The 27,078-nt window shown below is 36.1% G+C and overlaps 2 protein-coding genes across 6 annotated transcripts in view; one reads left to right on the top strand and one right to left on the bottom strand.

The window, feature by feature from the left end:
- Positions 1-700, bottom strand: part of NSUN6 (NOP2/Sun RNA methyltransferase 6) — a 63,450-nt gene extending 62,750 nt beyond the window's left edge. For 2 of the 4 annotated variants that reach the window (XR_008996372.1, XM_036881172.2), the window contains exon 1: positions 533-634. The gene's annotated coding sequence lies outside the window, so the exon portion shown is untranslated. Of the gene's footprint in view, positions 1-532; positions 635-685 lie in introns of those variants that run through there. The other 2 variants (XM_036881163.2, XM_057498251.1) reach the window with 2 other exon arrangements.
- A 77-nt stretch (positions 701-777) lies between these two features.
- Positions 778-27,078, top strand: part of ARL5B (ADP ribosylation factor like GTPase 5B) — a 32,733-nt gene continuing 6,432 nt past the window's right edge. Inside the window, exons 1-5 of one of the 2 annotated variants that reach the window (XM_036881174.2) lie at positions 779-1,122; positions 14,976-15,036; positions 16,638-16,785; positions 18,286-18,369; positions 25,995-26,146. In XM_036881174.2, the coding sequence (XP_036737069.1) occupies positions 1,074-1,122; positions 14,976-15,036; positions 16,638-16,785; positions 18,286-18,369; positions 25,995-26,146 (494 nt within the window). In that variant the 5' untranslated portion in view covers positions 779-1,073. Of the gene's footprint in view, positions 1,123-14,975; positions 15,037-16,637; positions 16,786-18,285; positions 18,370-25,994; positions 26,147-27,078 lie in introns of both variants that reach the window. The other variant, XM_057498252.1, reaches the window with a different exon arrangement.

The following is a 27,078-nucleotide window of genomic DNA, read 5'->3' as shown; positions in this document are numbered from 1 at the left end:
ATATACATATAATTTAATTCCCTAGTTCGCCTTTTTTCCCTTGAAATTTCAATTTCTTTGTTTTGCTCTAAATAGCTTTGTCTTGAATTTTGCTGAAGGCGCTTGAAGCTTTTTTTGTTTTACTGAACTGGAGAGGTTACCGGGATTCCGTTTTAATTGAAGTTATTTTCAGTTGAAACTTAAGAAAATAATTTTCTTAGTTCTTCGAATAAGAATATAAGAATATATACGAATTTAAGAATGTATTATAAGAATATATCCCCGAAAATACCGAACGCTTTGCAAAACTGGGGGGCCTTAAAGTTTATCACATAAGTTAAGTCTGTGGTTACAGGCATTCCATATTCCATAGATCGTTTCCCAATCAAGCCCATTCAAAATTAAGAATCACGGCAGAACTACAAGCCTGCCTGTCTGTACAGGGTGACAGTAAGAGATCAGTTGTCAGAAATACTCATTTAGGTGCAGCAAACCGCGGCTGTTCAGCTAGCGAAACTACAGCCTGTCCCGTATTTAAGGATCAGGGACGCACCTGCCAGACAGCGGAGCTTCAAGAAAGGGCAGCTGGCAAACACTTCGAAACAGCTTTTAGACAGGAAGCCGTCACTGAGGGAAAGTCCGCTATACCCACACACCCACACCCCGACACCCGGCCCGCCCACCGGAAAGTTTGGAGCCCGCCTACCGGAAGTGAAGTCGAAGCAAACGCCACGTCTAAAGTCTGGGAAACGTAAGTTCTTACGTATGGTGCCGTCCTTCCGGCGGTTGGTGGTCCGCGAATAGGGACAGGAGGCGGGGCTTGGAGCTGGTAGACGCTCTGGTGGTTAGGTGGGTTCCGATCGCGGGGACTACGGGTCGGCGTTGGGCTCCTGGGCTCGAAACAAAAGACTCCGGTGGGTTCTCGGTGAGGCGCTTTCCTACGAGTAGCGGAGCAGCGGACCAGGGCTCCTCCACCAGTCAGTGGCACGCGGGCTCAGTGGGCTTCTCCGCGATTCCCGCAGCCAGCGCTGCGGTGGGGGGCCCGGAGCGGCGGCACCTGCTGCTGAGGGGCCCCGCGGCCCGCCCAGGTGCTCATGATGGGGCTAATCTTCGCTAAACTGTGGAGCCTTTTCTGTAACCAAGGTGAGAAGGATGGAGCTGCACAACGGCTTGAATCCGAGAAGTGTCTGGCCTCCAAGGGAACAGCAGGAGCGGGGCTCTCGGTGGACACAAACGGTCTGAGACCCAAAGAAGTGACTTAGGGGGGCGGGTAGGAACTCCGTATTTTAAGCTGGGAAAGGCGCAGGAGAGACATGGTGTGTGGAAGGAATGGGGAGTCAGAAGAGGAGGCATTTGGTGTCCCAGAATCCAAACTAAGAATTTTGGGATTTTAGCGAAAGCAAATCGGAAAGCACCTAACGATACCTGGAAGCATTTTTGAGGGCCTTGTCCTTCTCTAATTAAGCATCCTATGCTTTAGGATAAGTGTCCGCTCCGAAACCTACCAACCTTTTTCTTTCTTTTTAATTATTAGTGCTACTTTGTTTAACGCCCTGCTCTTTAAGCCAATGCGCCTTCACGTTTTCTGATTTCTTCTGCTGTCCAGGGCTCGGGAAAGAGTTGTCTTTCTGAGATACACGGTTTTCTGCTTCATCCTAAACACTTTATTCCTTTCTTAGACGTTGACAAACTGAATACTTTTGGTTCTATGTAGGCTATTGCATGCCCGTAATTAGTCCAGCGCTCGTTATGAGACATCTAGAAGTTGCAAGTTCAAAGGGCCAAGAAGTTGTAAAACCTGTTCTGAGTCAGAATGAGATGTGATGTCTTCTGAAAAGAGAAAATACCCAGACAAAAACGGGGCCAACGATAGGTAAAGTTTTAGGTATTCATTTAACACAATGTTTTCCTAGTTATCGAAACCAGTTTTTAAATTCAACTGGTTTCATTTTGCACTTAACACCCAGCTATAACATAAACCAGTATTTTAACGTGATACCAATTTTTATTGTTAATGTGGTATTTTTTTTTCTGGATTTAAAAAGTCGAGAAGAGAATGAATGGCTTTAAGTTCACTTCTTCCGTAGATTGATAATAACACTAAAGTAATTTTTTCAAGTTATAAATAAATACAGCTATATGCATACACATACAGGTATGTATGTGTGTGTGTATATATATATATATGTGCAGTTAACACATATGCCTTTTCAAGTGGGTGAAACTGGCCTGTTGAACTCCTCATGAATATATCCATAAATTTAATATATTGTTTTTGCAGCATCTTATATTTTCTACTCTCTGTTATGTGAATTTGCTATAAAGCAGCATATTAAAATATGATAAAAAGTATAAAGATTACTACAATAATCACTTTTTTTTTCTATAGTTTAAGAAATAAACCATTGTATAGTTTAAGAAATAAAACCAGGTCAGTGGTTCTCCTTTGTAACGCATTCAATTCCCCTTTCTTCCCTCTGCTTTGTTACTGCTGTTTTGAGTCGTCCTTATTGTGACTGGAAGGGAGTGAAGGATGTAGAGGGCAAATTTGGGAGCTGAAGACAACATTCATGGGCTGCTGTTAGGGTCACATATTTGCTGAGGCTTCCTCAGTCCCTCTTATTTATTTAGAATTTTTCTTTTCCTTTAACTTTCCTGTTGAACATCTAAAACTAGTAGTTATTCTGTCATTTTATTCTCATTCATTCATGCAACTAACATTTTAGTCGTTGGCCCTAAACCAGCCTTCATAGTTAGTATAGAAGATAAAAAGATTAAAAGCAAACAGAAAAGATACATAGTAACTTGCTCTCAAAATAGTCAAAGGTCAGTAAATAAGACTGAGGGGGGGAGGAACAATAAGTTATTTAACAGATTATGTATAAAAGTGTGGTAATGATCCAAGAAGTAAGTGATTAATTATTCTCAGGTGGTTCCTGGAAGACTACAGAAAAGTATGCTTGAACTTTAATGATAGTTTACGTAGGGCATGCTAGGCCAACCTAGTGGAAGGAGCATGTTACTCTGGACAGAAGGATTAGTAATATGCAAATGGGAGAGAAATTAAATAGGTTGGTACATAGGAAGCTGAAAATAGTTTAGGTTGGCTGTATGGTAGTTTGTCTGTGGGGGGTTGTTAGAGGAGGTGAATTTGGAGAGGCAGCCCTGAGAACCAGATCACCAAGGGCCTTGAATGTCAGCTTAAGACATTGCACCATATTATAGAACAAGACGGGAGCCGTTGAAGAGTTTGATCAATTTGTGTTATTTTTAAAGCAGACTAAATAATGTGATCTAATAGATACTTTAGTCCTGTATTTTTACTTAATATATCAACAAAATTAACTGACAATTTCAGTGTTACTATAACATCTAATCCAGAGATACCCAAAGCACTCTATCTTGGTTACATATTAGAATAATATTCCCAAGGCCCTCCCTCAGACAGGTTGAATCAGAATTGGGTGGGGCAGCCTAGACGACAATGCCTTGGTGATTCAAATGCAGCCAGACTTGGTGAATTGCTTATCTTCAAGACCCCTTTGTCTCATCTTTCTCCCTGTATTTGCCTCACTCCCTTCTTTTCTTCCTGAAGTATTTTAGAGCACAAAGCATCTTTTGGTAAATTTGATACCTTCCTAGGAATAAGTGTACTACAGCATGCATTGTCTAAGTAAAACTATTACAAAGTACATAATAGCAGTGTTGCTTAATTTTAAGCTAGAAGAATGATTTCTTGAATACTCTTATCAATGAAGGATGTAACTTCAAATCTGGTTATCTTTACAAACTTTGTATATATATCTTTGTGTTTGCTTAAAATACATGTGTATCTGATCTCTTTAAACTCACCTCAAAGGTTAAGCATTCTTTTTTTTAAAGAAGTTTCTTTTTTAATCTTCATAGACCTTGGTCTTTTTCTCACTGTTGTCGTACTCAACAGCTGGTCATCAGTTATTCCTTGTTTTACCCAGAATTAAGGATGAATGGAATATGGTTTAAACTAGTTAATTTTCAGAACCAAATTACAATGACATCTTAATTCATTATCCATCATTTCTTATTGCTGAATATCATGTTATTTTGAGCACTGATATCCAACCCTCTATGGCATTGTTAGTCTTCACTTCTGAAGTGTTCAGATCTGAGGTTTCACTTCTGAGGGTTCAGATCTGGTGTCTTAACATTTCTCCCTTTAGTTTATTTGGTTCTTAATTATGGACTTTTTACTGATTTCAAACCACCAAACTTAAACTTATCATCAGTTTACTCCCTGTTTTCCAGAACAATGTTTATCCATTCCTTCAAATGGTTCAGGTTTCTCATCAAATGTCACTCCTTAGAGAGGGCATCCCTGGCCATTTACCATCACACTTATTCTCTATCTTTACCCTCCTCTATTTTTATGAATAATATTTATCACTAGCTGTAATCATATCGTAAGTTTACTTATTTGTTTCTTTCAATAGAAATGAATTCCTTGAGACATGAACTTTTATATTCACTATTGTGTCCCTAATACAAAACATTTTTAAAAAATTTTTTCAAATGAAATTTTATATTGAAGTAAGACATACACATTCTTTTTTTAATATATTTTTATTGATGTATATTTGATATACAATGTTGGTTTCATTGTATACATTGGTATACAATGTAGTGATTTGACAGTTATATATATTATTAAATCACCCCAACTAGTGTAGTTACTATCTGTCCATACAGAAAGATGTTACAACACATATACATTCTTTTAAAAAGTCATATAGTTAAATTCTTAAAATGATGCATGCTAATCAAATCTCTTTAGTCTCTTACCAGTATATACATCCATATTTCTGAATATGTAGAAATTTTAAACATTATCATCTGTCCTTCCTTCAGAAATATAACTGACATATAATAGTTTCAGGTGTACTAATCATTAGTCTTATAGTAGCAGAGAAATTAGCTTTTATGCCCTTTTCCTTTATCATCCTAATAAAGTTTTTTGGTTTAATCTGTAGTCTATCTTTTCATTGTTGTGACTAAATTTTGTTATTGCTGAGCCACATTGTGCTATAATTATATTTATCTTCTTTCTACAACTTTTTTCCCCCTAGAGTAAATAATTATCTCATTGCCATACTTTTCTTTGTGCATTTGACTAAGTCATTTCTTGTGATCCAGAAGCACTGTCTTTTTTCACTTCACACCTATGACATGAGTTATCCTTCCTCACACTCCCTCAGTACTCCACCCTGCTCCAAACTGGATTTGCTTCCCTCTGTGCCTGCTACACAGCTGTTGTGGACTTTCCTGTGCTATCATTCTAGGAATTCACTGTGCTTTTCTATTTTATTAGAACAATCTGGCTTTACTCTTACTTTGATGAAACATCATTGAGAAATTTCCTGCAGACATGTCCAAAGTGGTCATATTTTTGCAATTCCAAATGCCTGAAAATGTATTGGTTTATCCTGACTTTTGATTTATAATTGGGCTGGATATAGAATTCTGAGTTGGAAAACATTTCTTTCCGAATTTTTGAGTTGTTGTCATTGTCCTCCATCTTCCAGTGTTGTTGAGATTTAGTGTGATTTGTGTTTTCCTATCTCTGTTCTTACAGGAGATTTCAGAATTTTGTGTTCTGGTATTTTTAACTTTGAAAAGGGTGTACCTTGTTATGTGTGTGTTTTGGTTCATTGTGCTAAAGCACTCTGGGCCCTTTCAACGTAAAGTTGCACTTTGTTTGGACCCAGAAAAAAAAAATTTTTTTTTCAGGTCTCTTTTAGGATTTCTTCCTCTACTTTTCTGGAAATCTTATTGGCCATACTGTACTAAGTTATCACATATTCCATTTTACTGTTCCTTTTTTTTTTTGAGTTTTACTTTAGATGATATTTCCTTTATCTTCTAATCCTCCTATTGAATATTTTGGTTCAGCTATCATATTTTCAACTTACAAAAACATTTCCTTTTCTCCTATATGTTTTTTTAATTTTTTTGGTGCTTTGTTTTGTAATAACGTTGTCGTCTAGATTTCTTTAATGTTTTCTTCTGTTCTCTAATTTTCTATTTGTTTTTATATTATCCTTCGACATTGGAAGCTTTCCCCATAAAGGTTTTATAACTAATTCCGTTGCATGAATATACAACACTTGTTTATTCGTTTGCATCATGATGGGTTGCAATACTCTGACTAACCTTAAGACTTCCTGTAGATATGTTTTAATTTCTCTTAGGTGAATATGTAAGAGTTTAATTTTTAGGTCATAAGTTGGATATGTGATTAGTTTTATCAGAAACTGTTAGATTGTTTTCCAAAGTGGTTATACCATTTTTATACTCTCACCAGCCATGTTTGAGACTTCTACTTGTTTCACATCCTTACCAGCATTCGGTGTTGCCAGTTTTTAATTTTATCTGTTCCATTGGATGTGCAGTGATATCTCATTTTGGCATTAATTTGCATATCTCTGATGACTGTTCGGTTTTCAGCATTTTTTCATGTGCTTACTGGCCATTTGTGGATCTTGTTATAGAATGTTCAAATCTTTTGCCCTAATTTTTTTTGTCTTTTTTTATTAAGGTATTATTGATATACACTCTTATGAAGGTTTCACATGAAAAACAATGTGGTTACTACATCACCCATATTATCGAGTCCCCCCCCCCCCAATACCCCATTGCAGTCACTGTCCATCAGTGTAGTAAAATGCCACAGAGTCACTGTTTTCCTTCTCTGCAACACTGTCTTCCCCATTATCCCCACGACACCATGTGTGCCAATCATAATACCCCTCAATCCCCTTCTCCCCCTCTCCCCGCCTGCCCTCTCCCACCCCTCCCCTTTGGTAACCACTAGTCCCTTCTTGGAATCTATGAGTCTGCTGCTCTTTTGTTCCCTCAGTTTTGCTTTGTTGTTATACTCCACAAATTAGGGAAATCATTTGGTATGCATCTTTCTCCGCCTGGCTTATTTCACTGAGCATAATATCCTCCAACTCCATTCATGTTGCTGCAAATGGTAGGATTTCTTTCTTTCTTATAGATGAATAGTATTCCATTGTGTCTATGTACCACATCTTCTTTATCCATTCATCTGCTGATGGACACTTAGGTTGCTTCCATATCTTGGCTGTTGTAAATACTGCTGCAATAAACATAGAGGTGCATATGTCTTTTTTGAATCTGAGAAATTGTATTCTTTGGGTAAATTCGTAGTAGTGGAATTCCCGGGTCAAATGGTATTTCTATTTTTAGTTTTTTGAGGAACCTCCATATTGCTTTCCACAGTGGTTGAACGAGCTTACATTTCCACCAGCAGTGTAGGAGGATTCCCCTTTCTCCACATCCTTGCCAGCATTTGTTGTTCTTAGTCTTTTGGATGGTGGCTATCCTTACTGGTGTGAGGTGATACCTCATTGTGGTTTCAATTTGCATTTCCCTGATAATTAGCTATGTGGAGCATCTTTTCATGTGCCTGTTGGCCATCTGAATTTCTTCTTTGGAGAAGGGTCTGTTCATATACTCTGCCCATTTTTTAATAGGGTTATTTGCCTTTTGGGCATTGAGGCATGTGGATTCATTATATATTTTGGATGTTAACCCCTTGTTGGATATGTCATTTAGAAATATATTCTCCCATACTGTAGGATGTGTTTTTTTCTGCTGTTGGTGTCCTTTGCTGTACAGAAGCTTTTTAGCTTGATGTAGTCCCATTTGTTCATTTTTGCTTTTGTTTCCCTTGCAAGAAGAGATGCATTTAGGAAAAAGTCGCTCATGTTTATATTCAAGAGATTTTTGCCTATGTTTTCTTCTAAGAGTTTCATGGTTTTATGACTTACATTCAGGTCTTTGATCCATTTTGAGTTTACTTTTGTGTATGGGCTGAGACAATAATCCAATTTTATTGTCTTGCATGTAGCCGTCCAGTTTTGCCAACACCAGTTGTTGAAGAGGCTTTCATTTCTCCATTGTATATCCATGGCTTCTTTATCGTATATTAATTGATTATATATGCTTGGTTTATATCTGGGCTCTCCAGTCTGTTCCATCGGTTTATCGTTCTGTTCTGTGCCAGTACCAAATTGTCTTGATTACTGTGGCTTGGTAGTAGAGCTTGAAGTCAGTGAGGGTAATACCCCCAGCTTTATTCTTCCTTTTCAGGATGGCTTTGACTATTTGGAGTCTTTTGTGGTTCCATATGAATTTTAGAACGATTTGCTCTAGTTCATTGGAGAATGCTGTTGGTATTTTGATAGGGATTGCATTGAATCTACAGACTGCTTTAGGCAGAATGGCCATTTTGACAATATTAATTCTTCCTATCCATGACCACGGGATGTGTTTCCATTTCTTGGTATCTTCTTTAATTTCTCTCATGAGAGTCTGTAGTTTTCAGGATATGGGTCTTTCACTTCCTTGGTTAGGTTTATTCCTAGGTATTTTATTCTTTTTGAAGGAATTGTTTGCCTGATTTCTCTTTTTGCTACTTCATCATTAGTGTATAGGAATGCAACAGATTTCTTTGTATTAATTTTCTATCCTGCAACTTTGCTGAATTCAGATATTAGATCTAGTACTTTTTGAGTGAATTCTTTAGAGTTTTTTATGTACAATATCATGTCATCTGCAAACAGGGACAGTTTGACTTCTTCCTTACCAATATGGATGCCTTTTATTTCTTTGTGTTGTCTGATTGCCATGGGTAGGACCTCCCGAACTATGTTGAATAAAAGTGGGGAGAGTGGGCATCCTTGTCTTGTTCACCATCTTAAAGGAAAAGCTTTCAGCTTCTCGCTGTTAAGTATGATGTTGGCTGTGGATTTGTCATATATGGCCTTTATTATTTTGAGGTACTTGCCCTTCATACCCATTTTGTTGAGAGTTTTTATCATGAATGGGTGTTGAATTTTCTCAAATGCTTTTTCAGCATCTATGGAGATGATCATATGGTTTTTGTCCTTTTTGTTGATGTGGTGGATGATGTTGGATTTTCGAATGTTGTACCATCCTTGCATCCCTGGAATAAATCCTACTTGATCATGATAGATGATCTTTTTGATGTATTTTTTAATTCAGTGTGCTAATATTTTGTTGAGTATTTTTGCGTCTAAGTTCATCAGGAATATTGGTCTGTATTTTCTTTTTTTGTGGTGTCTCTACCTGGTTTTGGTATTAGAATGATGCAGGTCTCGTACAGTGAGTTTGGGAGTATTCCCTCCTTTTTGGAAAACATTGAGGAGATTGGTGTATGATCTTCACTAAATGTTTGATAAAATTCAGCAGTGAAACCATCTGGTACAGGTATTTGTTCTTAAGTTTTTCGATTGTCAATTCAATTTTGTTGCTGATAATTGGTCTTTTCAGATTTTCTGTTTCTTCCTGTGTCAGTCTTGGTAAGTTTTCCATTTCCTCTAGGTTATCCAATTTGTTAGCATATAGATTTTCATAGAATTCTCTCATAATTCTTTGTATTTCTGTGGTATCCATAGTGATTTTTCCTTTCTCACTTCTGATTCTGTTTGTGTGTGTAGAGTCTTTTTTTCTTGACAAGTCTGGCTAGGGTTTATCTATTTTGTTTATTTTCTTGAAGAAACAGCTCTTGCTTTCATTGATTCTTTCTATTGTTTTATTCTTCTCGATTTTATTTATTTCTGCTCTAATCTTTATTATGTCCCTCCTTCTACTGAATTTTGTTGAGCCTCATTTGTTTTTCTTTTTCTAGTTTTGTTAATTGTGAATTTAGAATGTTCATATGGGATTGTTCATCTTTCCTGAGGTAGGCCTGTATTGCAATATATTTCCCTCTTAGCATGGCCTTCGCTGCGTCCCACAGATTTTGTGGTGTTGAATTATTATTGTCATTTGTCTCCATATATTGCTTGATCTCTGTTTTTATTTGGTCATTGATCCGTAGGTTATTTAGGAGCATATTGTTAAGCCTCCATGTGTTTGTGGGCTTTTTCGTTTTCTTTGCATAATTTCTAGTTTTATGCCTTTGTGGTCTGAGAAGCTGGTTGGTACAATTTCAGTCTTTTTGAATTTACTGAGGCTCTTTTTATATCCTAGTATATGATCTATTCTTGAAAATGTTCCATGTGCACTTGAGAAGAACGTGTATCCCATTGCTTTTGGATGGATTGTTCTGTAGATGCCCATTAGGTTCATCTGTTCTAATGTGTTGTTCAGTGCCTCTGTCTCCTTACTTATTTTTTGTCTGGTTGATCTGTCCTTTGCAGTGAGTGTTGTGTTGAATGGTGACAGCTGTTTAGCCTTAGGAGCACTTCCATCTATGGCAGTCCCTCCAAAATACACTGTAGATACAGTTTGTGGGAGGTAAATTCTCTCAGCTTTGCTTACCTGGAAATTGTTTAAATCCCTCCTTCAAATTTAAATTATAATCTTGCTAGGTAGAGTATTCTTGGTTCTAGGCCCTTCTGTTTCATTGCATTAAATATATCATGCCATTCCCTTCTGGCCTGTAAGGTTTCTGTTGAGAAGTCTAATGATATAGCCTGATGGGTTTTCCTTTGTAGGTGATCTTTTTTCTCTCTCTAGCTTCTTTTAAATGTCTGTCCTTATCCTTGATCTTTGCCGTTTTAATTATTATATGTCTTGGTGTTGTCTTTCTTGGGTTCTTTGTGGTGGGAGATCTGTGGATCTCCGTGGCCTGAGAGACTATCTCCTTTCCCAGATTGGGGAAATTTCCAGCTGTTACCTCCTCAAAGACACTTTCTATCCCTTTTTCTCTCTCTTCTTCTTCTGGTACCCTATAATGTGAATATCGTTCCATTTGGATTGTCACACAGTTCTCTCAATATTCTTTCATTCCTAGAAATCCTTTTTTTCTCTCTGTGCCTCAGCTTCTTTTTATTCCTCTTCTCTAATTTCTAGTTCATTTACCATCTCTTCTTCTACATCTAATGCTTTTAAATCCCTCAATTGTAAGTTTCATTTTAGATATGGAATTTCTCAATGATTGAATCTCTGTCCTGAATTCATCCATGAGTTCTTGAATATTTTTCTGTACCTCCATGACCATGTTTATGATTTTTATTTTGAACTCTTTTCAGGAAGATTGATGAGTTCAGTTTCACTTGGCCCTTTTCCTGGTGTTTATGGGATTTTGGTATGAACCAGGTTCCTTTTGATGTTTCATGTGGCTCCCTCTAGTGCCCAGAAACTCTACTCTATGGAGCTGCTCAGCCCCTGGAGTGATGTCAGGTTTCTCAGGAGAGCGGCGCTGGGCTGGTGCCTGGGGGAATGAAAGAGCTGTTTCCTGCTTCCGAGCTGCTGTGCCTGTCTCCACTGTCAGAATCAGTGTTGTCCTAATTTTTAAAGTTTTTTTGTTCTATAAAAATTACTATGTATAATTAATGTATTCCAGAATTGTGTCCTCTGTTAGATACATATTTTGTGAATGTTTTCCCCCAATCTGTGGTTTTCCTATTAATTTTCTTGATGGGGGTTTTTACTTGTGGAAATTTTTAATTTTGGTGAAATCTAATTTCTCAATTTTCTTTTTTCGTTTCTTTTGTGACTGATGCTTTCTGTGTCCTATTCCTTTCATTCGGAAACTTTAACTTTTAACTTCCTATGCCACACTACACCATCTCAATTACCATACTACTTCATAGTAAATTTTGAAGTCTGGTAATGTCAGTCCTCCAACTTTGTTTCCTTATGCTTTAAAAAGATTTTAACTTTCTCTGTTGTTTCTGTTTTCTATTTTACTAATTACTGCTGTTTATTCCTTCTTTCTAGGTACATTAAAGTGTACTTTAATTCCCCATCCCCCCTTAAGGACAGGATGTGTGTCACTGTTCTCTTTTCCTTTCATATATAAACATTTTAAAGTTGTAATTGCCCTCTTTAATACTGCTTTAGCTTCATTCCACAGATTTTAGTTTGTTGTATTTCACTATTGTTTGGGATGTTTTTTGTTTGCCATCTCTTCTTTGACCTTTGGATTATTTATAAACATTTAGTTTCCAAATACTTATTTTTCTGGATAGCTTTTTATTGGCTCCTAATTTAATTCCATTGTTCTCAGAAGCCTACTCTTAAGATTTCCATTTTTTTCAAATTTACTGTGAGAGTTATAGCTACTTGTGTGCTCTTTTGGTGCATGTACCATTTGTGCTTGAAAAGAATGTATATTCTGCAGTTGTATGCAATGTTTCAAAAATGTTTATTAAGTTACAGTGATAGTCTTGCTCAGATATTTTATATCTTAATGTTTATATCTTCTAGAGAGTGTATAGTGGGATTTTTTAAATCTAGTGTGAAATTCCCTTTTTATTGGAGTGTTTAGTCTTATTGATATGGTTGGATTTATGATATGGTTAGATGTTAAGGTACTCTATTATTTGGGTTTGTTTGTCCCATCTGCATTTACTTTGTTTTGTTCTTTTTTTTGTTCATACTCTATCCCTCTTTCCCATTTTGTTTTAGGTTAATGATTTATTAATAGAATTTTATTTTATTTTATTTATTGAGTTCTTACGTAGCTCCTTTTGGCATTATCTGTATGATCCTAGGAGCTGCAACATACGTTCTTATGTTTTAAGCCGTTTACTCAGATTTAATATTAGCACTTGGAGAGTGTGAAAAACTTGAGACTCTACAGTTGTACTCTTAGCTCCCCTTGTCCTTTATAACCATACAGGTTACAGTCATATGTATTGTGTCCACATGTTATAAACTTCCTGATACAATATTGTAATTTTGCTGTAAATAATCACATGTTCTTTAAAGTTTTAAGAGAGGGTAAAATTTTCTCTTATATTTATCCACATTACTGTTGATGTTTTGAATTTCCATCTAATGTAATTTCCTTTCAAGCCAAAGAACTCTCGCCTTTTTGTCATGTCATTCTTCTGCTGTTGATGGATTCTCTTATTTTTCTTTTATCTGAAAATTTATGCTGCCTTCATTCTTGAAGTATATTTCTGCTGAACATAGCATCTTAGGTTGATTTTTTTTTTTTCTTTTAGTGCTTTAAAGTTGTCATCCATTGTCTTCTGGCCGCCTCTTTGTGTTTTTTTTTGGTGAAAAGTTAACCAGCATTCATATCTTAACTTCCCATTTCATACCCTGTCATTTTTCACTTGTTGCTTTTCAAGATTTTCCCTTTATTTCTGGTGTTCATAGATTGACCATGACATGCTTAGCTTTACTTTGTAGCTGTCCTCTTTGGAGTTTGCTGAGCTTCCTGAATTTGTAAATTTTTCCTGTTTCTTACCCAGTTCACTTGTATCTCAAACCCAAGGTTTTCTTTCTTTCTTTTTTTTTTTTAACCAAATTGCCCAATATAACTGATCAGCAAGTTATAAAGTCAATTTAGTAAGGACCAGCATTTTAAAAAGGAATGAACATTCTAAAATGGAAACTATCAGAATGTATCTTACTCGGAGAGGTATGTTTTTGGGAAACTTTTGTTTCATTTATGTGTCTTCTGGATGCACAATATGCAAAATGTACTTCTTATGCAAATGTACTTAACTGGGTCCTCTTCCAACATTTTTTAAAACCATGGATTGGATTGTGATCCTTAATACTTGCCTTCCCTACTGTAGCCTTCCCCTGGACAACATCTGAATTCTTTAAAGAACAACATTATGTTAATTTCAGTATTTCCTAATTTGAAGCCTTTATCATCACTGCTTTTGTTCAGTTACTTGGAATAAGGGGATAATTTTGGCCTTTCCTTAGGTACTTCAACCTGTGACCTTAGAGAGTTCAACCAATTTAGTCTCTCTGATGTTCTTTCTTTATCTGTATTTAATCCCATTAGCTAAACCTCTCAGCAACATGACCTAAAGACAGATGAGTTAATCTAAGACTGTTTCCTCTTCAGTAAAATGAGAAATAATATCACACAAAGATAGTGTGTCACCTAAGAATTTGTCTGAATTATGGCCCCTCTTTTTGACTGATGTGCTATTAGGACTTTAGAGTAGGAATATGACCTGATACCTAATTAGATGTATAATAAGAATTTTGATGTTCGTCATAGGTTAACAAGAGGAACAGTTTGCTGATATGGAATGTGTCAAATAATTGGGTACAAATCATTTGATTGTGTTGTGGTTCTTCTGGCAAATTCTTTTTATAACCTGTTGAGGTTCACAGTTAGCTTTTTAAGCCTTCTGTCCTGAGGAAGAGGACTCTTTAATATAGTCTATATAGATTTAAATCTAAAAAAGTATTTATCTGGAGTGCTTTCTGTGTTCAAAGGAAGTTTCAGAATATCTACCATGTAACAGAAAAATTAGACTGGACTTAAAAACTGCTTTGGAAAGAAGTATAGTGCATGGCACCTGAAAGAGAAAGAGACAGAAGAGGTTTGTATTGTACAAAGAAAAAGTTTTGAGTTTACAACTCAACTCAAGAGTTGTAAAATCCAGATTGAAAAAGCATTAAAGACTAATCACTTACTTACCTGGAAATTAATAGAGGAAATTAAAAACTGGTTGAGAGTGTGTGTGTCTCATTAGTCCAGGTAAAACTTCAGTTTTATGTTTTAAAGTAGATTCTTAAGGGAAAGGAAGAAAAAAACTTTGGTACATGAGTGGGAGAAGGTCCAGGTGTAAAAACAATTTGATAAAAAGCTAATTCGGTTAGGAGAGATGGCATGTGGATATGTAAAACACTTTTTTTTTTTTTTATGAAAAGTTACACTTTAAGTCATATTGACTTGTCCAGATTAGTATTTTGGTTTTCCTCCCAAACGCAAGTCCAAGTGACTAAGTTCTGCTGTGCTACCTCTTTACCCATCTCCTCCATTCTTTGACAAGAGAGCTCGGTAGAGAACATCATAGTAGATCGCCTTACTGAAGGCAGGTGGCCTTGACATCACAGTTTTTTTCTTTCTGTATTTTAACAATCCAGTAATAAATATCAAGTGAATGATTCTCATTAGAGAGCTAACTTATAATCATTGTTGAAAGCATGTAATTGTAATGTGCATCGCTGTTAAATGTTTATGGTTTGTTTTCTTTTTGTAGAACACAAAGTAATTATAGTGGGGCTGGATAATGCAGGGAAAACCACCATTCTCTATCAGTTGTAAGTATGGGTGTTTATGTAAACAGTGTTCATTATTTTAGATACTGGAACTAATTTTATATAATTAATTAAAGAATGAGATGACTTCACAATATAATGGAAAAACACATGGTTTTGTATTTTATCATACACAAAATTTATCTAAAAAATGAGTAAGAGAAATTAATACATGTTTGCTAAAGCCTTCACAAACACTGATCTCCCTTCTGGCCTTGAAAGAAAGAATTAATATTAAACTAAAATAAATAAAGCTTATATTATAGTGCTAGGGTAAGATGATAAAGTACGTTTCACTTAATTCTTCCCACACTGAGGTTCATGTGAGTAGGTTTTTATTTCTAGGAAGCTATTGCTGCCTCCCTGCCTAATAGCTCTCAATTGTAAACATAGCCAGACTTGTTAGACCAAAAGAAATGAAATGACCTCTGAACATACTGCACTAGTAGCTTGCAACATGAAGAGGCTTGAACTTCCAGAGATATACAGTAATACTTGAAGGAAATGTTAGCAGCCCATCAATCCACTTGTCAGACAGAGTACCTCTCCATATTCTTGTAGTACCAATGCAGTGATCATTGTTAAGCCATGGAAGTGGGTCTGCATCCCAGACATTTAACAGACAGTTATAAATTACAGTGCATCCTCACTGTGTGGCTCTTATCTCTTCCTACCTCATCTTAAGTATATCAGCTGACAACTCTTCAGAAATATCTCTTTTAAGCAGTGCTTAATGTATTTTTAGCCACTATGCTAAAAAGCTGCTAACCTGTGGCTTGTTGCAGAGTTGAATGACTACTCATTTTACTTTAAGACATTCATTGGCCATTATGTATTTTAATATGACTTAGCATTTCAACATCAAATATAAACATTTCAGAAACCTGTCTATTGCTGAAATAACTGTGCAAATAGCATAAAAAATACATATAAAACCCGAGAGTTGCAAGCTTCTTCCAACACAGTACTGTCATGCTGTAGACAAATACGTTTATTGAATGAATTCATTAATGTAGCTTAATCAGTGATGATATAATGAGTGTGGTACAACATAGGTGTTCTAAATATATTTATAGTTAATTTTAATCAAAATTTTCATTTGTCCATAACCTTATCTTTTTTAAGAGTAGTTTAGGCCTGAACTAATTTTTATAGGTAAGCCCAAGTCTCAATTTTCTCATATAGACAACCCTCAAAATTATAGATAGCCTACTCTTCAGTGGTTGCTACTTTGCAAGAATTGATGTCACAGTCCCCTAGAAACTTGTACACTCAGGATGGAACATTAGTTCTGCTCTAACTGATAACACACATAATATTGTTAGAACTTGGGCCGCAGAAATTCAGACTCACACCACAGAGTTCCCTTGTGTCCAGATAAAGCCTATAGTTTTACCATTAAAAAAAACAGTCTTCATCAGTAGTTCTTTGTCTAGATATTTGTTTGCACAGATGTTCTCCAAGGTTCTATTTTTGATACTAGTGATTACCATCATTGGTGCAGATAAGGAAGAGAAGGTTGGTTTGTATTAAAAATATAGAGATAAAACTTGCTGCAGGCTCAAGATTTACAAGAGTTTTTAAGGTGTCTTGTCTTTCCACAGCTTAATGAATGAAGTGGTTCACACATCTCCAACCATAGGAAGCAATGTTGAAGAAATAGTTGTGAAGAACACCCACTTTCTTATGTGGGATATTGGTGGTCAAGAATCGCTGCGGTCATCCTGGAACACATATTACTCAAACACAGAGGTATAGTATACTTAACTTACTTCTGAATTTTCATAAAGAACCAGAGAGTAAACCCAGAAAATTAGATAAACTTTATGTAAGGCATATTGACAGTTGCCTTTTAATAAGATCCTTTTATGTAAAGATTTTGAGGCTTTCAAATAAGAGAATGGGCAAGTAGAAAGAGTTAAAGGGTGCTGTTCGCTGGATGCTTACTGTTGTGCAGGTTCTCTCAGCTCCTCACAGTAATGCTGTCATTTCCCCAATGTTGGAGAAATTGGACAGTGGGACAAATTACATAACTTTTCCCAAGATAACACAGCTGGTTAGAAGAGGAATAAGTATTTTGACATAATACAAGATTTTCAAAGAATACATTCAAAATTTTGGTGAGAGTATATTTTAATTAAAAAACAAATGGATTTGCCTTCCCCTCCCCAAGAGTTCTCTGTTACTTATTAGATGTTCACTGCCAGCCTAGGGAACAAATCTGGAGTAGCTTCTATTTCTGATTTTATTTCTTGTTAGAGGCAGATTTTTTTTTAAAACCATGCAGTGCTCTTGAGAAAGGTTTATTTTTTAAAATATTAATGTACAGTTGCATCCATAACCTTCTTTGCAAAAGGGTCTCTTTTTTTTTGAAGGGAGGGGAGGGCATGCCAAGGAGGTAGGGGTATCACACAAAGAATTTTGGTGAATATGTTCCTTTTTAAAACCATGTATTATTCTAGATTTATATTGTAATAGAATGTTTCTGTGTGTGTATATTTCAGTGCAATGTATGACTGGTCAAACCAAGATGGCATATCATAGATATTCAGCAGTTGTGATAACACTTATTTTTTTCAGGGGAGGACAGGTTGGTAAGAAACACGGTTGTAGGTTTAATATATATTTCTACAGTAAAATCGCATTCTGAAACTAAAATGTTAGTAGGGGAAGAACAATATTTTAGCATATGAGTGTTTAAACAGCATATCTATTAGTACTTTTTAAAAGCTCAGAATTAATTCCAGGTGTGAGAAGAACAGTTCTCTTTGATGAATAGGTAAAGTTGATTCTAGCCCATCTGTATATTTATGGCATTACAGAAGGGTAGTTATTGAAATTGCAGAAACCCTAAGAGACTTAGCATGGATCCAGAACAAGATACATTATTACAGACACCATTTGCATGCAGTGTTCTTTGAAAGAACTATTTCTATAAAGATTTTTAAATTATTGCAAAGAGCCCTTGACCTATATTGCAGCCTACCAGCCTAGCACATAGCATTCGCAGTCTTAGATTCCAGGTAGGGATCTTTGTGGTATTTCCATGATCACTTTGTTCTTATTAACACTTGGATTTTACTGCTTGATGTGACTCATCATAATAGAAATTCTTCATGATGAAAAAGCAATAGACCGTTTTATGGTAATGATGATGCAGTGTGAAGAAAGTACTCTGTCACTTGAGAGTAGTTTTGCAGAAAACTTAAACATCCCATTCAGTTTCTCTCTTTTTTTTTAATTGTCTTCTAGTTCATCATTCTTGTTGTTGATAGCATTGACAGGGAACGACTAGCCATTACGAAAGAAGAATTATACAGAATGTTGGCTCATGAGGTAAATTTTGAAAGCAAATACTGGAGTAAGAAAAAAGTTTTACTTTTTTCCAAAGTTCATGTACTCTGTGTTGGTTATTTCATCATTAACAAAGTTTTATATATTAAATTAATGAAAGTCTTGAAGTCAAAATTTTTCATTACTTTTTCAGACTTTAAAAACTTAATTTGCAGACTACCACTGTTTTTGAAAAGATTTTTCAGTTAAAACTAACTATTCATGCCTTAAAAAGTCTGATAAATTAAGGCAAGAAAGAAGAAAACAGGGTTTTTTCCCCGAGTTTATAATAACTAAAAATTCTTTAATGAATAATTTGAGACCACATAATTCTAAGTATTTCAGATATTCCAAAGACCTAGATATTAAAACACATTCTTGCACTCGCCATTTAACATGCAATAAGAAATACCATACGAGACCTCTCCAATCTGACTGGCTTCCTTTTTCTGAGGACCTAAAAGAATTCCACTATGTTAAAAGTACTGATCATTTCTGTGCCTATTTTATGCTTTTACTACATTTTTCTGTACCTCAGTTGTACCAAATATATTATGTTCCATGTTCATAAAACTTTGTATAATAGTATATATTTATGTATATTTCTATAACTTGGGTTTTGGGGTTTTTTTGCATAATGTGAATTTCCACATTACTACATGCAGCTTTAGTTGATTCCTTTTAACACTGATATAGTATTCAGTTGTGTTGAATAATACCACAATTTTCTATTAATGTTAATTAATGTTCTTCTATTAATGAACATTTATATTATTTCTAACATTTTGATGGTATGAACACTGCTTCCATGGACACTAATGAATCAGCTTAGCTTACAAAGACAGATAACTACTATGCATAGGTCAGCTACCACCCTCAGTATTCTAGTTAAATTTTGGAGAGACTCTGTAGCATTTGGCAACATATTACCACTTTTTTTATGGGTTACTATATTTATCCACATTCCTCTTTTTATGTATATATTTTTTTATTAAGGCATGATACACAAACTTATGAAGGTATCACATGACCAAAATTGTAGTTTCAACATCACCCATATTACCAAGTCCCCCCCACCCACCCCCCATTGAAATCACTATCCATCAGTGTAGTAAAATGCTATAGAATCATTACTTGTCTTCTCCTCGCTATACTGCCTTCCTGTGACCAATGACCTACTTATATTATGTGTGCTAATCATAATGCCTTTGAATCCCCTTCTATCTCCCTCCCCATCCATCCTCCCCAGCACTTTCCCTTTTGTTACCACTAGTCTCTTCTTTGAGTCTATGAGTCTGCTGCTATTTTGTTCCTTCAGTTTTGCTTTGTTGTTATACTCCACAAATGAGGGAAATCATTTGGTACTTGTCTTTCTCTGCTTGGCTTATTTCACTGAGCATAATATCCTCTAGCTCCATCCATGTTCTTGCAAATGGTAGGATTTGTTTTCTTCTTATGGCTGAATAATATTCCATTGTGTTTATGTTCCATATCTTCTTTATCCATTCATCTCCTGATGGACATTTAGGCTGCTTCCATGTCTTGGCTTTTTTAAATAGTGCTGCAGTAAACATAGGGATGCATATGTCTTTTTGAATCTGAGAAGTTGTTTTCTTTGGGTAAATTCTTAGGAGTGGAATTCCCGGGTCAAATAGTATTTCTATTTTTAGTTTTTTGAGAAACCTCCATATTGCTTTCCACAGTGGTTGAACTAATTTACATTCCCACCACCAGTGTAGGATGGTTCCCCTTTCTCTGCCTCCTTGCCAACATTTGTTGTTCCTACTCTTTTGGATGTTGGCTATCCTAAGTGGTGTGAGGTGATATTTCACTGTGGTTTTAATTTGCATTTCCCTGATAATTAGCGATGTGGAGCATCTTTTCGTGTACCTGTTGGCCATCCAGATTTCCTCTTTGGAGAAGTGTTGGTTCATATCCTCCGCCCATTTTTGAATCAGGTTGTCTGCTTTTTGGGTGTTGAGGCATGTGAGCTCTTTATATATTTTGGATGTCAACCCTTATCGGATATGTCATTTACAAATATATTCTCCCATACTGTAGGATGCCTTTTTGTTCTATTGATGGTGTGCTTTGCTATACAGAAGCATTTTAGTTTGGTGTAGTCTCACTTGTTCATTTTTTGGTTCTCTTGCCTGAGGAGATGTGTTGAGGAAAAAGTTACTCATGTTTATATTCAAGAGATTTTTGCCTATATTTTCTTCTGTGAGTTTTATGGTTTCATGACTTTTATTCAGGTCTTTGATGCATTTCAAGTTTACTTTTGTGTATGGAGTTAGACAATAATCCAGAGTTGTTTTCCTATATGTAGCAGTCAATTTTTGCCAACACCAGTTGTTGAAGAGGCTGTCATTTCTCCATTGTATATCCATGGCTCCTTTATCGTATATTAACTGACCATATGTGCTTGGGTTATATCTGGGATCTCTGTTCTGTTCCATTGACCTATGGGTCTGTTTTTGTGCCAGTACCAAATAATTCTTGGTTATGGTGGCTTTGTAGTAGAGCTGGAAGTTGGGGAGCATAATCCCCCAACTTTATTCTTCCTTCTCAGGATTCCTTTGGCTATTCAGAGTCTTTTGCTGTTCCACATGAATTTTACAACTATTTGTTCTAGTTCATTGAAGAATGCTGTCTGTATTTTGGTAGGGATTGCATTGAATCTATAGATTGCTTTACAGGATGGCCATTTTGACAGTATTAATTCTTCCAATCCATGAGCATGGGATGTATTTCCATTTACTGTTGTCTTCTTAAATTTCTCTCATGAGTGTCTGTGGTTTTCAGGGTATAGGTCTTTCACCTCCTAGGTTAGGTTTATTCCTAGGTATTTTATTCTCTTTGATTAAATTGTAAATGGAGTTGTTTTTGTGACTTCTCTTTCTGCTAGTTCTTCCTTAGTGTATAGGGATGCAACAGCTTTCTGTGTATTAATTTTGCATCCTGTAACTTTGCTGAATTCAGTTATTCTAGTCGTTTTAGGGTGGATTCTTTAGGGTTTTTATGTACAATATCATGTCATCTGCAAACAGTGACAGTCTACTGTCTTCCTTACCAATCTGGATGCCTTTTATTTCCTCTTGTTGTCTGATTGCTGTGGCTAGAAACTCTAGTACTGTGTTGAATAGAAGTGGTTAGAGTGGGCATCCTTGTCTTGTTCCCAATCTTAGAGGAAAAGCTTTCAGCTTTTCACTGTTAAGTTTGATGTTGACTGTGGGTTTGTTGTACATGGCCTTTATTATGTTGAGGTACTTGCCCTTTATACCCATTTTGTTGAGAGTTTTCATCATGAATGGATGTTGAACTTTGTCAGATGCTTTTTCAGCATCTATGGAGATGATCATGTGATTTCTGTCCTTTTTCTTGATGTGGTGTATGATGTTGATGGATTTTCAAATATTGTACCATCCATGCATCACTGGAATAAATTCCACTTGATCATAATGGATTATCTTTTTGATGTATTTTTGAATTCAGTTTGCTAATATTTTGAGTATTTTCACGTCTATGATCATGAGAAATATTGGTCTGTGATTTTCTTTCTTTGTCGTGTCTTTGTCTGGTTTTGTTATTACGGTGATGCTGGCCTTATAGAATGAGTTTGGAAGTATTCTCTCCTCTTCTACTTTTTGGAAAAGGTTAAGGAGGATGGATATTAGGTCTTCTTTAAATGTTTGATAAAATTCAGTGGTGATATGATACCTTAATTTTTAAAAAGAGAAAAAAATAAAATAATGACAAAAAAAATTCCACGGTGAAGCCATCTGGCCAGGTGTTTTGTTGTCCAATAGTTTTTTGATTACCAATTCAATTTTGCTGCTGGTAATTGGTCTATTCAAATTTTCTGTTTCTCCCTGGGTCATTCTTGGAAGGTTGTATTTTTCTAGAAAGTTGTCTATTTCTTCTAGGTCATCCAATTTGTTGGCATATAGTTTTTCATAGTATTCTCTAATAATTCTTTGTATTTCCTTGCTGTCCATAGTGATTTTTCCTTTCTCATTTCTGATTCTGTTTCGGTGTTTAGACTCTCTTTTTTTGATATATCTGGCTAAGGGTTTGTCTCTTTTACTTTCTCAAAAAGCCATCTCGTGGTTTCATTGACTGTTTCTATTGTTTTATTCTTCTCATTTTTATTTATTTCTGCTCTGAACTTTATTATGTCCCTCCTTCTACTGACTTTCGGCCTCATTTGCTCTTCTTTATCTGGTTTCATTAATTGTGAGTTTAGACTGTTCATTTGGGATTGTTCTTCTTTTTTGAGGTAGGCCTGTATTGCAATGGACTTTCCTCTTAGAACTGCCTTTGCTGCATCCCACAGGTTTTGGGTTGTTGAGTTGTTGTTTTCATTTGTCTCCATATGTTGCTTGATCTCTCTTTTTATTTGGTCAGTGATCCAGTGATTATTTAGTAGATGTTATTAAGCCTCCATGTGCTTGTGGGCTTTTTTGGAGTTTTTTGCCTAATTTATTTTTAATTTCCTATCCTTGTGGTCTGAGAATCTGGTTGGCACAATTTCAGTCTTACTGAATTTACTTAGGCTCTTTCTGTGGCCTAGTGTGTAATCTATCCTGGAAAATGTTCCATGTACACTTGAGAAGAACATGTATCCTGCTGCTTTTGGGTGGAGTATTCTGTAGATGTCTGTTAGGTCCATCTGTTCTAATGTGTTGTTCAGTGCCTCTGACTCCTTATTTAATTTGTTTGGTTGATCTGTCCTTTGGAGTGAGTGGTATGTTGAAGTCTTCTTAAATGAATGCATTGCATTCTGTTGCCCCCCTTAATTCTATTAGTATTTATATAACATATTTAGGTGCTGCTTGTTTATTTTGTTCATAGATATTTTTAATGGTTATATCCTCTTGTTGGACTGACCACTTTATCATTACGTAATGTCCTTCTTTGTCTGTTGTTACTTCTTTGTTCTGAAATCTGTTTTGTCTGATACAAGTACTCCTACTCCTGTTTTTTACTCTCTATTATTTGCATGAAATATCTTTTTCCATCCCTTCACTTTTAGTCTGTGTATGTCTTTGGGTTTGAAGTGAGTGTCTTGTAGGCAGCCTATAGATGGGTCATGTATTTTTATCTACTCTGTAACTCAATGTATTTGATTGGTGCATTCAGTACATTTCCATTTAGGGTGATTATCGAATGATGTGTACTTAGTGCCTTTGCAGGCTTTAGATTCGTGGTTACCAAAGATTCATGGGCAGCTTCTTTATCTAACAGTCGAACTTAATTTGCTTATTACACTATTTCAAACACAATCTAAAGGTTTTTTTTTTTTCTCCCTTCTTTTCTTCCTCCTCCACTCTTTATATGTTAGGTGTCTTATTCTGTTCTTTTTATTTATCCCTTGACTGACTTTGTGGGTATTTAATTTTGCATTTGCTTAGTAATTAATTGGTCTACTTCCTTTACTGTGGTTTTATTTTCTCTTGTGACAGCTATTTAGCCTTAGAACACGTCCATCTTGAGCAATCCCTTTAAATACACTGTAAACATGGTTTGTGGGAGGTAAATTCTTTCAGCTTTTGCTTATCTGGAAATTGTTTGATCCCTCCTTCAAATTTAAATGATAATCTTGCCAGGTAAAATATTCTTGGTTCGAGGCCCTTCTGCTTCATTGCATTAAATACATCATGCCACTCCCTTCTGGCCTGTAAGGTTTCTGCTGAGAAGTCTGATGATACCCTGATAGCTTTCCTTTGTTCACGATCTTTTTTCTCTCTCTGGCTGCTTTTAATATTCTCTCCTTGTCCTTGAGCTTTGCCATTTTAATTATCATATGTCTTGGTGTTATCTTCCTAGGGTCCCTTATGTTGGGACATCTCTGCACCTCCATGACTTGAGAGACTATTTCCTTCCTCAAATTGGGGAAGTTTTCAGCAATTTCTTGAAAGAGACTTACTATCCCCTTTTCTCTCTCTTCTTCTTCTGGTACCCCTATTAATGCGAACATTGTTACATTTGGATTGATCACACAATTCTCTTATTATTCTTTCATTCCTAGAGATCCTTTTTTCTCTCTGTGCCTCTGCCTCTTTGTTTTCCTGTTCTCTAATTTCTATTTCATTTACCATCTCCTCTACTTCATCTAACCTGCTTTTAAATCCCTCCACTGTATATTTCATTTCAGATACTATATTTTTCAAAGTTTCTATCTCTGTTGAAGTTCTCCCTGAGATACCGAATATTTTTTTTTTGTAGCTCTGTGAGCATGTCTATGGTTTTTATTTTGAAATCTTTATCAAGATTGATTTCAGTTTCACTTATCCATCTTTCTGGTGTCTTTCGGATTCTTTTTTGTACTAAATTTTTTTGCCATTTCATATTTCTAGTGATTCTTATGGAATAAGAACTGTGTAGGTAGCACCCTCTAGTGCCCAGAAGCTCTACTCTCTGGAGCTGCGGAGCTCCTGGAGCGATGTCAGGGGTCACAGACACGTGCCACTGGCACCTGTCGAAGGAGAAAGTTCTTTCCTACTTACTGGCTGCAGTGCCTGCCTCCACTCCCAGGGCCAGTAGGCTGTGCACACAGGGAGGAGCCTCTCTGTTATGCCCCTGTAGCTGCTATAGGCAGGACCATCCTCTGGCTAGCCTGTCACAATGGCAGGAGCAGCATGTGTGCAGACCGGTCCCTGCCAGGATGAATGAACTGCAGGCTGCCTATCTCAGTGGGGGGCCTCAGTGCTGCATTTTCAGCCTGGGGGATGGAGTGTCTGAAGCTCCTGAGAGCTCCCAATCTGCTGGGATGAGTGTGCTGGGACGATTTTTTCCACCTATCCTTTCTCCTAAACAGAAGGTCTGTGTAATCTTTGCCCCTTTAGCACCCCTCTTGCTGTTGGGAAATCTTTCAAAGTGCCCACCTTTCTGTTGTCCCAGAGTGACCAGTTGTAGGTACCTGTTTTCTGCAAGCGGCTGAAATCTCAGTCTCTCTGAGTATTCTGCCTGTCTTTGCTTTCCAACCCCAGTAATCTCCAGAGCACCTTGTAATATGGGTTTGTGCTCCTGGAGCAGGTCTCCAGGGCTACATGTTTAGTAGTCCTAGGCTTCTATTCCCTCCCTCTCCATTTCTCTTCCTCCTGACAGACTGCAGCTTTGCTACTTTACCCTTTTCTGTGAGGTCTTCTTTTTTCCCCAGATGTAGGTAGTCTGTTCTGCAGTCTTCCAGTCGCTCTTTCAGGATTAGTTGTATTTCCTCCATTTTCATGTTACCTTGTTTTGGAAGGAGATTTCTATCTCACTTCCCATGCCATCTTTTTCCCCTCAACATATTACCATATTTACTCGTTATCATATTGCTCCTACAAGTCAATAAATAAGATTCAGATTTAATTTAGTTTGAGCCTTTTGGCCCAACAACAGAAAAGTAACTTTTAATTATCTATCTTAAGTAATCTATCTTCATTAGGGTGAATTATTAAATTGTGGTGGTTTTGAAGGTTTTTTTTTTTCAGTAAAATTCTAAAATTAAATATCATTGCCTAATTATTTTAAAGTAGAGGGATTTCATTAGTACTGTCTAGTTGGTCATATTTCAACTTGCTTTGTTAGTTTCATTTGAATTTGATATTTCATGTATTAGAAATATTTCATATTGATTGCAGGATTTACGGAAGGCTGCTGTCCTTATCTTTGCAAATAAACAGGATATGAAAGGGTGTATGACAGCAGCTGAAATCTCCAAATACCTCACCCTTAGTTCAATTAAGGATCATCCATGGCACATTCAGTCCTGCTGTGCTTTAACAGGAGAAGGGTAAGTGCTCATCAATAATGAGAGGATGTGTGACTTTGTCCAGATTTCTTTAAACTTTTTTAGGCCAACTTGTTTTCTTCTTTGATCTTGTTCCAATTAAAGATGGTTTTTATATTGTGCCTCAGAGTTACAAGGTTGAAATATTTTTGTCAATTGCTATTTTTAAAAAACAATGGGTAACAATTTTTTGTAACTTTTACTGTAAACAGAATCTTTTACCAAAATAGTAATAACAAACTTTTGAATGAAGTTTTCATAATCCAAAATTTTAGTTCTTGCTTTTGTAATTCACTGTCTGGGGCAAAAAACTGTAATGTCACCTGAATTAAGAAGAAATCTTCAGAAAAGTTTGTTTTCTTCAAGGGCCTTTACCTTTTTCCAGGATAACAATATTATCAGAAGTCCTTTGTGGAATCATACATCTAGACAATATACATACAGACAAATGCCTTAGAGTTTTCTTTTCTTAAATACTTGACTTTGGATATAGTAGGCCAAGGAGAACCCAGTGTGTTATAGTTTATTTCCAGGAACTTTTTTATCCTCACATCAACATAACCACCTTAGTTTTTCTCATACTAGAAATAGCTTATAACATAATAATTTGATGTAGAGTTTTTTGACCTGTACTTTTTAAGACTGGGCCATAAACATGCCATTTTTTTAGAATTTAGGAAAAATAAGGTGAAATGAAGTTGCTCTTGTCTTTCTATAATGGGTTTGATTTTAGTTAATTTTAAAAGAGGGGGGAAGAGAATTTACAATCTTGATGGCAAAATCACAAAGCTGCATCTTCAAGATGAGACTGAAGCAATTTCTGACATTAACTGATTAAGATCACCTTGTTTACATGAATCTTCTACTTAAAATTCTCCATACTGTGTTGCCTACTATTGCCACTTAGGTGTATAAATTATTGTAGTACCACTTTG

The sequence above is a fragment of the Manis pentadactyla genome, chromosome 3 (assembly GCF_030020395.1).
Source record: "Manis pentadactyla isolate mManPen7 chromosome 3, mManPen7.hap1, whole genome shotgun sequence".
Taxonomy (NCBI): domain Eukaryota; kingdom Metazoa; phylum Chordata; class Mammalia; order Pholidota; family Manidae; genus Manis; species Manis pentadactyla.
This window is presented reverse-complemented; position numbering and strand designations above follow the sequence as displayed.